Genomic DNA, 12,996 nt, shown 5'->3' with positions numbered 1-12,996 from the left:
TACAATATAGCGTTTAGTTGCATAAATCCCAGTATAGTATATGTACCATAGTTTGTAGGAGCTATAACTTTCACACAAACCAATTAATATACATTTTTGGGACTTTTTTTTTTTTTATCAAAGACATGTAGCAGAATACATTTTGGCCTAAATTTATAAAGAAATTACATTTTAAAATGTTTCTTTATTGGCTATGTTTTATAAAAGAGTAAAAAAATTTTTTTTTCTCAAATTTTGGTCTTTTTTGTTTTATATGATAAAAAAAAAAACAGCGGTGATCAAATACCACAAAAAGAAGGCTTGATTTGTTTAAAGAAATGCCCTGGTCTTCAAGGGGGTAATACCTTCCAGAGGTCAAGTGGTTAAACCAGCACATGCTTTCAAATGAATTCCAGAAATGTTCTATGCAAGATGTAAAAAATGAATATTAATATTTTTTTCAATTCTCTGTTTTTGCTAATGAAGCATTGACTTGTTTGTTTCATTTTTTTTTTATAAAAATAAAGTAATACAGTTTAAAGCTAACTTATGGCAGAGACAGCTATTTCTAATAATATCTTGTGGTATTTTTACACAAGCCCTACCCTTTAAAGGACATTTTGTACCTGCAATAAAGTGTTAGTGAAACATACCGCAGGCTTATAACCTTCTCCTTTGTACTGCACAAGGACAGGCGTTGCATGGTGCAAGTTCATCTAAATTATTACTGTTACACTTGCCTTGTACAATATGCAGATTTACTATATTTATTCAAACTCCAGAATATGTATTCCAAAATAAGCATAATTAAAGTTTCTGCTGTATATGGAACTGCAATTACTGAAGTACAGCTGACCTCAAGGGTCTATTAAATAAGCACCAGTCATGACTATTACCCTAAGAAAAGTGCTGTAATCATTTCCTTTTAGCAAATTCCAGTTTTCCAACTAGCCATCTTTCCTTGATTTACATGGGGGTTAATATATGGCTTTAAATAGGAAATTATTGCATTTAACATAAGTCCAGAGCTTAGCTTTAATAACATATAAAAAAAAAGATAAAATAGTGTCGCAGAATACTACGCTGGCATAAAAAGATACTATTGACTACAGTAGTGTGCCTCAGATTGTCCCATGAATAGGTGTTCTCTATCTGGAGTATATAGCAAGCTAGGTCATCAAACTTTTAGGATGTTATGATTTATTTATTAACCAATTGTCTAGGTGGGAAGAGCCACCCAACACTAACAAAAGCAAGTTTGGGGATTGTATTGTTTCTCATGGTGAAGGTTAATTTTTAGGGTTTCTAAAGGCAGAGGTGGCAGATGAACGGACTCCCTTATAAAGTAATGGGTCCTGATGTTATTCTTCGAAGAAATTTAGGAGAAAGGCCATTAACTGATATTTTTACCCTTGGTTAACACTTATACACTACAGTGCATTTAACATGGTTTCCTATAGATCTAGTTCACATCTGTGTGTTTTTGAGTCAGTGCCTTTTTTTGGAGGGTCAGGAACTTTTTTCCCACAGCAGATTGCGTTTTACGTGTAATAAAAGTGTTGCCTTTTTTATGCGTTTTGTGTTTTTTTTTTTTTTGGGCTAATACGAAAGTATAACAGTAACCTAACTCTAATGATATCACTAACATTTAATTCTAACCCTAACATGCGACTTTGGACACATACAGGTTCCTGCACTAATTTAATGTGACTTTGATGTGGCTTGCATGCCAGAGAGTGTGAAGTTTTTTTCAAAATGGTACAACATGAACGGAACTGTCATAATTTAACAAAAAATAAATGTAAAACGCATCAAAAACTAGGGTTAGGGTTAATTGTTAGGAATAAGGACTAGGGTTATTGGTAATTGTTAAGGTTAGACTGCTAACCCTAACAAATACCCCTAACTCTAATTCAAACCATAACCCTAATGATTACCGCTAGCTATAACTCTAACCCTAATAAATAACCCTAGCCCTTAAACCTAACATTTGACCCTAATATTTAACCCTGAACCTAGTCTTTAACCCTAACCCTTAAACCTACCATTTAACCCTTGCCCTTAACCTTAAGATACAAATTTGGACACATAAAGGTTCCTGCACTACTTTGATGCGATTTTAATGCTACTTGAATGCCAGAGAGTGTAAAGTCACATCAAAGTTGCACTACATGAGCAGAACTGTCATACTTTCCTATTAGCCAAAAAAAAACGCATCAAAAACGTGTTCAAAAACGCACTGTAAAACATGCCGGAAAAACGCATAAACCACAACCTGCATATATGTGAACTTAGCCTTAATCAAACTTTTCTTACATGAGATATTTCCCCTAATATTGTGCCCAACCACAATAAGGAGAGTAAGGAAAAAGCGGGCAATTACAGGCCAGTGAGTTTAAAAATGAATTGAATCACTCCTGAAAAGAAACTTGCTGGACCCAAAGTAGCATGGCTTTACTGAGGGCAAACCATGTCAGACTAATCCAATGATATTCTTTGACTATATAACAAATGTTTTGAACCATGGTGGTGCTTTAGATACTGATTTCAGCAAAGAATTGTATATGATTCCACATAATGATCTCATAAGAGAGTTATACAAGCTATGGATTATACCTTGGGTGGTTCAGTGAACATGAAGATGGCTAAAGGATAGATATATTGTGGTTGTAAATTGAATGCATTTGGAGGAGAGACCACTCATAATTAATTATACTGTATTTTATAAAAAAAGATCAGTGCAATCACCTTGTATAGAAAGTGTGTTAGGATTACAAAAAGGTTTAACATGTTGGATTCATTAGTTAAAACTCCCAAGTTAGTTGAAGAAAAGTAAATGGAAAAAAAATCACTATAGTTTAATTGCTTTATTTCTTCTCTTTTATTTTAGTACAAATATCAAATCCTTATTGATGGAACTGTGGCAGCATACAGAATGCCATACCTGCTTTCTGGGAATAGTGTGATCCTTAAGCAGGATTCCATATACTATGAACACTTCTACGGTGATCTCCAACCTTGGAAACATTATGTGCCTTTTAGGAAAGACCTTAGTGATTTACTTGAGAAGATCCAGTGGGTCAAAGATCATGATATTGAGGTAAGCATACATGCATCACCAAAATGTTATCCTTATTTATGTCTACTAATGCTTATACATATGTTTCTGTTTATTGGTAACTGCTGTGCACATACTGTACATGGAGGAAGCCATATTTCTCAGTACATATGTAGGCTACTACTACTGTTGCACAGGGGCTGTGTATCAATGTTCCTTTCTTAGTGCAACTCAGAATGACTGAAAATAATACATACAGTAGATAGCATATCCTATAAGTTTGTTATTTGTTCACATGTAGATAGCCACTAGAGGGGGATCTTTCATTCTGGATCTAAAAATATGCTTGTTAAAATATGGAATAGCAAGAAAGGAGTATGTGAAAGTAATTTTCCATTATTTTGGTAAGCACTACACTACTTTTCTTTTAAAGAGACACTGTCACCCTGCCCATGCAAGGCAAAGGCAAAATGACAGTGTCTCTGCAAAAGCCTCAATATTTGACACTACAACGTACTTACACTCCCCTTATAGCAATCCCCCAGTGTTTCCTCCTCCTCTGCAGTTGTCAACAATACCAGGCACTTCCAGTTATGGAGGAGCATAAGACCTCCTCCCAGTGACAGTGCTCAGGTCTAGCAGCAAATCATTAGACTGGAGAACTATCACATGACAACAGGAGTGCAATCATCACTACCAGGCTCAGTTTAGTGTTAGCTAAGGAAGAGTGATCGCTAATAAGGAGAGTATAGAGGGGTTAGGGAGGTTGCCTTTACAGAGACGCAGTCAATTTTCCCTGTAAGAGCAGGCAATGCAAGTTACAACATAACAAGGATTTATATAACAAGTATAACAAGACCCCTCCTTTTTTATTTTTTCCTTTTTTTTTTTTTTTTACACCCGTTTATGTCATCATCTTAATCTTGGTCTCAAAACTGATATTTCCACATTGGGTGGTTGCTGGTTGCAAGTAGATATAAGAATCGAATTTACTTGCGCTATATATTAACTGAAATTACATACACCTAGCGTAAGTACCTAATATTTGATATCTTTGCCCTGTAATCCTATGCCCATTAGTACTCAGAGTGAGAGCTGAAGTCAGAACAGTTTGAGCCAATCATGATTGATCTGTTTTGCAATGTGCATACAGTATATGAACATGCCTACAGAGGGCAGAGCATCAATGTACTATTGCTGCTTCACTGTCCAGTCACAGGCTGGATCGAAAATTGTCTGGTTTAGCAAAGAGCTGCTGAATTTCGATCCTATCTTTTGGCTGTTCCCACTCGATAGAAGTCAATCTAATGATCGGCTTCTCTCGAGCAGGAAAGTTGGAAAATTTTCATTTCTGTTGGCTGCAGCGCTGATCAGTGTATTCTGATGATGTAGCCCTCCAATAACGCAGCGGCAGGATTCCTCTATTTACCTCCCTTGTATGAATGGGGGGGATCTATTTGTATTTTTTCACTGGCTGATCAAAAAATGTGATCCATGTATGGCCAGCTTAACTGCAGTGTAGTCTGTTGAAAGGTCCAGAGTATGGTTATGCTGTCTGGCAGGGTTCCTGGATTACAAGGCTGGTTGGGAAGAAAATGTACAATTATTTGACAGGTAGCATAAATTAAAAAATGTAAGTTTAACACCATGACATAAGATTCTTGTAATGGCAAATACAGTATATTGTATATATGACTTTGGAGTCTGGCTGTGAGAGCAGAACCTTGTCAGTATGGCTTTGGGGAAATTGATTGAGGGGCATGCTAGTACAGAATTTTAATCCCCACAGTTTCAGAAAGACGCCTACTGGTAAGTCAACCCCTTCTTAGCACTCAAACATTAGGTTGAGTCACTGTATAAAAAAAGATACTGATGCAATTTGAATGGTAAATCCTGTTATTTTGATACAATAATTGTGTAAAATACCATGTGGTTGTGTTTGGCGTATGACCACACACTGTAACAGATCATACATTTTCATTTTTATTTTCCAGGCCAAAAGAATTGCACAAGCAGGGCAGGAATTTGCAAGGAATAACCTAATGGGAGAGCATATTTTCTGCTATTATTTTAAACTTTTTCAGGTATGTACATCCATTATAATAAACTATGTATAATGAAATATACTTTTGAAATGTGAAAAATTCTATGATCACTAAACACTGAACAGAGTCAAAATAAGCCATTTACTTTTTTTGTTTTTTTTGTGCTTGAGGTGTGATAAAAAATGCTTAATGTGACCTAGCTGTAACTATACACCTCACAACAAACATCATTTTTGTTGAAAGATATTCTGAGACAGTGACAATGTGCAATATGCAGCAGCCTATAAGAGTATCATACTCTATATGTGATGATCTCTGATTGGTTACTATGGATTAATGTAGTTTGCACTTCATCATTGCAGCTCGGGCAACCTTACTAAGTAAGTCCAACTGCGAGATCTATGTAAAATTATTTTTGTTTCTTGATTATACTCAATGTTGCCATCACAAAAACAGTAGTATTGAAGAATTTTAATCACTGTAGTACAAATCATTGCTTTGTAGCTCTGGCCTTCATTAAAAGGTCATATTTTTCAAGCTTCTGGAAAGGAGAACAGCTGTATTTTGCAATCTTTTGTAATATTGGATGAGAAACCGTAGTAAGAGAAATATAGGTATGCCAATGCCCCCCTGTTGTGAAAAAGTTGTTGAGGTGTCTCTGGTGTCAATATTTCTTAACGTATAACTAAAGTAACATATTTTTTTTTTGTTTTGGATAGTTGGGAGAGGGATTAGAATGCTTGTCAGTTGTTTTTTTCTGTCTGAGCCCCATTACGGAGAGTTACCCTCTCTATTTGTCCTGTTTACCATTATCTTTGAAAGTGAAAGTAAAGGAAATTCCAAATTGTGGGTTGTCCTCAGAAAAGTATTAGCAGGGAAATCTTCCAATGAGGACATTTGTTCTGGTGACCTGGGGGACCCCTACGGATTCCCTTAACCTCCTTGGCGGTATTCCAGAGTGTGGCTCGGTGTGAAGTACCATTAGCGATAACCCCGAGCCTTGGGATTGCATCGCTGGATCCTGGAAGAGGTGCCTTTCCTTGTCCCCATGATCCAGCGATGTACTCCCGCTGTGTCCAGTGACCGGATCTTCCGCCCAATGCTCTGTGTGTTCCGGCATCTCCCTTCCCTGAGAGCGTCGCGATGCAGGGGGTGGAACCGTCCGCAGTTTCAAAATGTCTAAATCACAACACACACAATACATTGTAATCTTATTGGATTAAATTACTGTATCAAATCATTTGACCTCAGTTTGTCCCCCAGTGATTTGCCCAGTGCATTTGCCTGCAGTTTTACTGTTTTTTGCCTGGAAACTGGAGAACGACCATAGCATCCAAAAAGCGTGCCTCTACATCAAAAGCGGTTTATGACATGCTGGAAAACAACGATAGCAATACAGAATCACTTGCAGAATTGATTTATAGCGATTTGTGGGGAAATTCGTCATCAGACACAAAGTGATTTCAGCAACAATCCTGCGACTGAGCTCAGTGATGTGTGGACTTGGTGCTCTATTGACTGCATTACGGATCACATAGGCCCCCCCAAGATTCACATTTACTGGAGTACCTAGTATGAAAGTTGATGTTTAACATGACAAGCACTTGGCATACCTACAACTATTTTTGACCGATGAGGTTATTGAAAAAATTGTTACGGTGACAAACCGGTACCAAGAGCAAAAAGCTGCTACGCATCGGAAGTTTTCAAGAAGTAGAAAGTGGAAACCAGTGACCGAAGAGGACATTTAGAAATTTCTGGGCCTAATAATTCTTCAGGGAGTGGTGGGGAAACCCCTGCAGAAGTGGTATTGGACAACCAATAAATTAATTGCCACTACATTCTTTGGCACGGTCATGTCAGATTACAAATTTTCCCTGATAATGAAGTATTTGCACTTTGAAAACAATGAAGAGTTTGAAACTACTCCTCGAGCACCAAAACTCAAGAAAATTTGAGAAGTATATCAAATGATTCTGAAGAATTTCCATGGAAGCTATGTGCCAGATAGAGACATCAGCTTAGATGAAAATCTAATGGGCTACAAGGGAAGGCTCAGCTGGATACAATACATGACATCAAAGAGAGCTTGATTTGGTGTAAAATCCTTCATGCTGTGGGAACCGACAACTGGCTACATTTGGAATTCTGTCCTATACACTGGGAAAGGAACCAAATTGAACCCAAAATACAGTAATTATGGAATAGCAACATCTCCTGTTCTTTCACCGATTGAGCCATTGCTAAATCAGGGCTATTGTGTAACTACGGACAACTTTTACACATCTCCTGAACTTTATGCATTCCTACTGCAGAACAAAACGGATGCCTATGGAATCGTTAGGGATAACTGGCATGACATGCCGCCAATCTTTGTCAATAAGAAGCTCAAGACTGGAGAAATGGTTGCCTGGTAAAAAAGGCAAAATGATGGCACTGCGATGGCATGACAAAAAAGAAGTGTGCCCGATGAGTACAATCCATAATACCTCCACTGCCATGGTATGCGCAAAAGGTGGGAAAGACATCATGAAGCCACACGACGTGATAGACTACCTTTTGTTGTTGTGGTGATAGACTACAACACCATGGGAGGTGTTGACAGAGACAACTAGGCAATGACATTTTATCCAGCAATGAGAAAACAACAAAGAAAATATTATAAGAAGATCTTGAAGCATGTTTTTGAGCAATGCTTGTGGAATACCTACATTCTGCAAAAAAAAAAAAAGGGTGACAAGCCTGTGGTTCATGCTGACTTTGTTTGGAAAGTTGCCGAACTGATCTTTCTGAACCACCAAACACCAATGGCTGTGACTAGAGCTGGATGTCGTGCTGCTGGCGTTGACAACCCGGAACGCCTGACTGGTCGTCACTTCATAGACTGCATCCCACCAACTGGGAAAAAATCAGCACCCACAAGGATGTGTGTGGTTTGTTGCTCAAATCGTGATGACAGTGGAAAGAAAATCCAAAAGGAAAGCAGGTTTGATTGTCCTGATTGTGACGTTGAACTTTGTGTAGTCCCATGTTTCAAAATGTATAATACCCGGTATGTTTACTGAAGCAATATGACTAGTAATATTGCACCCTTGTTTGGACAAACTATTTTTCAGTGTTTTTGATTTGATTATATTATTGAATAAAATGTATTTGTTATTTATTATAATATCATTTATGATTTTGTGTTTCAAACTTTATCATACCCGGGATGTCTACTAGACTCTTGTTTGGACAGATTTAAGTGAGCTATTCTTAAGAATTACAGGCCTACAATATAAAACGCCAAATTTCCATGAAAAACAATTGTAATGCTTTCAGCATCAAAAGCCTGACATAATCATACCGCCAGGGATGTTAATTTGCAGGGATTTCTGCTAACTTCCTGTATGACTCTAGGACAGGAAGTGAAGGGAAATCTCCAGACTGGGGACCCAGATGGCAAAAAAACTAAATCTGACAGGGGTTATAACCCTCCCTTGCTCTATCCAAAGTGAAAAACAAGTTTGAAATATAGTTCTACTTTAAGCTCTGACTCAGGAAAAGTAAGCAGGGAAAATCAGAATGCTTGACCTGCACACTTATTCTAGATCAGTGTCTCAGTCTGAAAGTCTCTGGATTGGCAAGGCAAACAGCATTTTCAAAAGGAGAGTTTAGCAGTGGCAACCTACATATCCTCTATCTACAAGTTTCCTTTAAAAGATCAGCACAAATTATTTTACGAGTGACCAACTTTGGAAACCCTGGGGAAAAAGAGTCTTAATGCCATGTTCTCGGTTATTCTGCACCATTCTCCTGTTTCTCCAGAACAGCTGTTACTGTAATTGCTTTGGAACAGCCTTTTCATAATTGTGCCTGTTATTGTGCAATAGCCTGTCACATTATCTCCTCCTTTAATCAAGGTTTCATCTATATGATTTTTTACACACCAGCCTGCGTTGTGCATTACGGTAGTTTTATTTTGGTTTATCTCCAGTCCTATCAAGATACCTTGACCTTGTTCTTCATTTAGCTAAAAAAGGCTAGATTAATATCACAATTTTAAGATTAGTTTAACATACTCACTTATGGGTTATCTATGCACAGTAGTCTAGATAAGATTAATGTGATATCCTGGGTCTTCTGCAATTATCTAGATCCTATAGATATTCAAAATAAATACAATAAACGACCTGTTCTCAAGGAGAGAACTGTTAAATAGGCTGACACAATAATGATTTTTTTGTCTCTAAAATTAATTTGTCAAGACAATTCTTTTAAAGAAGACTGCAACAAAAAGTTGTCTGGTTGCTAAGGGTTACTGAACAATGATCTGGTAAATCAAAGGTCACAGGTGCTTCTGTGAGTTAATCACAAGAAATTAGAGATATTTAGTGTCCTTGCAGTTGATATGATGTGATTAACCTGTAGAATAAGGGTGATGGTAATAATAGTAGGCAATTTCCTGTGTGTAGGATTCTAATTGATGCTAATGAACTGCTATTAAGAAGGCCAGCTGAAGGATCGTTCCATTGTTACATACACCTGCTTCAGCAAGCTTTCTTTTCAAAAACAAAATAACAATATAGTGTTGGTCAAAATTTTCCAACCTAGCCAATCCTGGTGTGTCATAGATCTCCTGAATTTGACCTGGAGTTTGATTGTCATATAGAACTAGTAAAATATCTTTAAATGCACCTAAAACCTGTGGGTACAATATGCATTTTAAATGTCATTGCTAAGACTGGCCCTTTCCACTAATTAAACTTCCAGAATTGTCAAATAATCAAGTTGGAGGCATTAAAAAAAATAAATGTGAGCCTACAGTCCACAATAATAAGGATATAGGTTACGGTATATTTACTTTAGTGCATAATGTGGGAAACCCAACTATGTATTCAACGTATATTATGTATATTACCACATAAGACCATTAAATCTTAAACGGTATTCTTTGACAACCGTGCATTATTCAATGCGCGTTGTGGGCAGAGCTACACAATCCATCAGTCTGTCATAGTTCCGTCGTTTTTTTTTTTATGCCTTTAAACTACTTTGTGTTCAAGGCCATCTCATCTATCTGCCATTCTGCTTTGTCAAATTTAGTAACTTTGTGATCTTCAGAAATGTTGCGTGAGAGGATTTTCCCTCCCTGTTTGTTATTAAACAGCTTGTCCTGTGAGTCAATGACCCATACTACACCTTTTCTTTATTGGCCATTCGACTTTTTTCCCCAAGTTTACACTTCCTAGTGATCATAATACTGCAAATGTCTTAGTTACCTTCATAAAAAGTGAAGTCGTTTTTCCTTTAGGCAAATATCTTTTGTAGAGGCAAAAATGGATGTCATAGCCAGTCTTCTTATGTGTAGTAAGTGTCTGTCTCTAGTTTTTATCTGTCATTCTTGCCACCGCCCACTTAGCACAGAAATCACAGCAAAAGCTTTTAAGCTTTTCTGCTCCTCCCTAAAACTAAGACCCTATTAACCTCACATGGAAGTTCACTTTCCTCTCAAAATGTAATATTGCAATAAAATGTCATGCATTTCCTACGCTACCTCTGGACTAATATTTTGCATTATTGGTTTAGGTCAGACATTAAATTTGATTATACTTTTGCTTACTAAAGCTTCTCTGGTACCTGGCAATGACATGTTGATACTTCTCAGTTCTTTATGACATCCAAGTAAAATCTATTACCTTGAAACATTTTAATATTTAACACCCTATGTTTATTGCTTTAACCTTCACATTTATAGTACTAAGTCATGAGATATGAATGTACTGGTTGTTTTGCTGGAAATCAGAACTAAGTAGCAGTAATTACAACTGAATAATGTACTTTTTACTGTTTATGTAACAACATAGACAATATAATAGGATTTTTGCCTTACCAGTAAAATTTGTTTCTGTGACTACAGTACAGGACACAGGATCTTTAGTCTTTTACGATGGGTAATATATCGTCAGGTGATTGGACACTGGCAAAAAGTAAAACTTCAGGGATTTTTCCTATATAACCCCTTCTCCTCCAAGCTGGCCTTAGTTTAGTAGCAATCAATAGGGAAATAATAAAGAAAACAGGGGAGGAACCCATGTCCTGTACTGTACTCCAAAACTAGATTTTACTGGTAAGTCAAATCCAATTTTCTTAGTTTTATAGCACAGAATATGATCTTTAGACTTTAACCACTGAACAGCCAAAAGCTGTCCAAATGAGGGGTGAGCAAAACAGCAAACAAATGCCAACAGGCCCACATTAAAAAAAAAAATTAAAAAAAAAAACTCAACAGGCTCAAAAAAATTTCTAGAACCTTATACCAGTAACTGACACCGGAGGAAGCTTGAACATACTAGCAGAACTTAACAAATGTGTGAATAGAAGACCAGGTGACAGCCTTACAAATCCAAGAAGCAAATGCTTGTTGCTTACAGGCCTATGAAGCACTATCTGGAGTGGAGAAGTGTGTTTTAACAGGGAAGGGAGGAATCCTATCCTTTAGACCAAGGATGGGCAAACACTGGACCTTGAAACAGTACAAGACTGATGGCCACAAACGCAACTCTCAGAGGCATGATGAGACTTGTGGTTCCACAACAGCTACAGGGCCGATGTTTGCCCACCCCTTTTTTAGACCATAGGTGTGAATGATGACTTCGAACCACCTAGCAATGGTGGAGCAGGAGACAAAGACCCCCCCTCCCCCCCTTGGAAACCCTCGGGAAGCACAAAAAAGGAATCCGATTGCTTAACCGGTTCCCGACCAGCGCACGCCGATGTACATCGGCAGAATGGCATGGGCAGGCATATTGGTGTATAGGTACGTCCAATCTTCAATGCTGCCCTGCCACACTCGCGTGCCGGTCGGGATCCCCGGTCGGGATCCCCGTGAGTCTGGTCGAGGGTCCCCCGCACCCGATCGCCGCGGGCATACCCGCGATCGTCTCACGGGACGGCTGAATGGAGAAATGCTGTTGGAAACAGCATTTCTCCATTCTGCCTAGCATCTAGTGACGCTGATTTCTGCTCCATATGATTGGAGCAGAGATCAGTGTTCACTAAATGAAAGCACAACCCCCCACAGTTAGTAACACACCCCTAGGAACACTTAACCCCTACACTGCCACCCACTGGTTAACCCCTTCACTGCCAGTGTCATTTACACAGGAATCACTGCATTTATATAGCAGTGATTGCTGTATAACTGTCAATGGTCCCAAAAATGTGTCAAAAATGTCCGACGTGTCTGCCATAATGTCGCAGTCTCAATAAAAATCGCTGATCGCCGCCATTACTAGTAAAAAGAAAAAAAAAATTATTAATAAAAATGCCATAAAACTATCCCTATTTTGTAAACGCTATAACTTTTGCGCAAACCAATCAATAAACGCTTATTGCAATTTTTTTACCAAAAATATGTAGGAGAATACGTATCGGCCTAAATTGAGGGGAAAAAATGTTTTTTATATATTTTTGGGGGATATTTATTGTAACAAAAAGTAAACAATAATGAGTTTTTTTCAAAATTGTTGCTCTATTTTTGTTTATAGCGCAAAAAATAAAAACCGCAGGGGTGATCAAATACAACCAAAACAAAGCTCTATTTGTGGGAAAAAAAGGACGTCAATTTTGTTTGGGAGCCACGTCGCACGACTATGCAATTGTCAGTTAAAGCGACGCAGTGCCGAATCGCAAAAAGTGGTCTGGTCTTTGACTAGCAAAATGGTCCGGTCTGTAAGTGGTTAAAGGAGGCTATAGATGATACGTAGGTTCTTGCATCGTGTACCACATCAAGATAGTGGAGATATGGAGATAAAGTTCCTTTGGGATGCATCAGACATAAGGGGGAAAAAGGACAATATCCTGGTTAAGATGGAAGGAGAAACCACATTAAGCAGAAAAGATGCTTAAGGCCTCAGGACAACCTTGCCCTTA

The 12,996-nt window shown here is 37.9% G+C and overlaps 1 protein-coding gene and 1 long non-coding RNA gene across 2 annotated transcripts in view; one reads left to right on the top strand and one right to left on the bottom strand.

Moving 5' to 3' along the window:
- POGLUT2 (protein O-glucosyltransferase 2) overlaps positions 1-12,996 on the top strand; it is a 130,471-nt gene that overhangs the window by 79,551 nt on the left and 37,924 nt on the right. The window contains exons 7-8 of the mRNA XM_077482921.1: positions 2,870-3,079; positions 5,032-5,121. Coding sequence (XP_077339047.1) covers positions 2,870-3,079; positions 5,032-5,121 — 300 coding nt within the window. The remainder of the gene's footprint in view (positions 1-2,869; positions 3,080-5,031; positions 5,122-12,996) is intronic.
- On the bottom strand, positions 2,832-10,496 carry LOC143983351 (uncharacterized). Its single transcript, XR_013274596.1, has 3 exons — positions 10,344-10,496; positions 9,148-9,221; positions 2,832-4,617 (listed from the first exon to the last, which is right to left on the bottom strand). It is a non-coding gene; the product is annotated as an uncharacterized LOC143983351 (long non-coding RNA).

This window comes from Lithobates pipiens, unplaced genomic scaffold (genome assembly GCF_037356315.1).
Source record: "Lithobates pipiens isolate NorthernLeopardFrog02 unplaced genomic scaffold, aLitPip1_a1.2 Scaffold_16, whole genome shotgun sequence".
Lineage (NCBI taxonomy): Eukaryota > Metazoa > Chordata > Amphibia > Anura > Ranidae > Lithobates > Lithobates pipiens.
The sequence above is the reverse complement of the archived record's forward strand: the minus strand, read 5'-3'. Positions and strand labels throughout refer to the sequence as shown.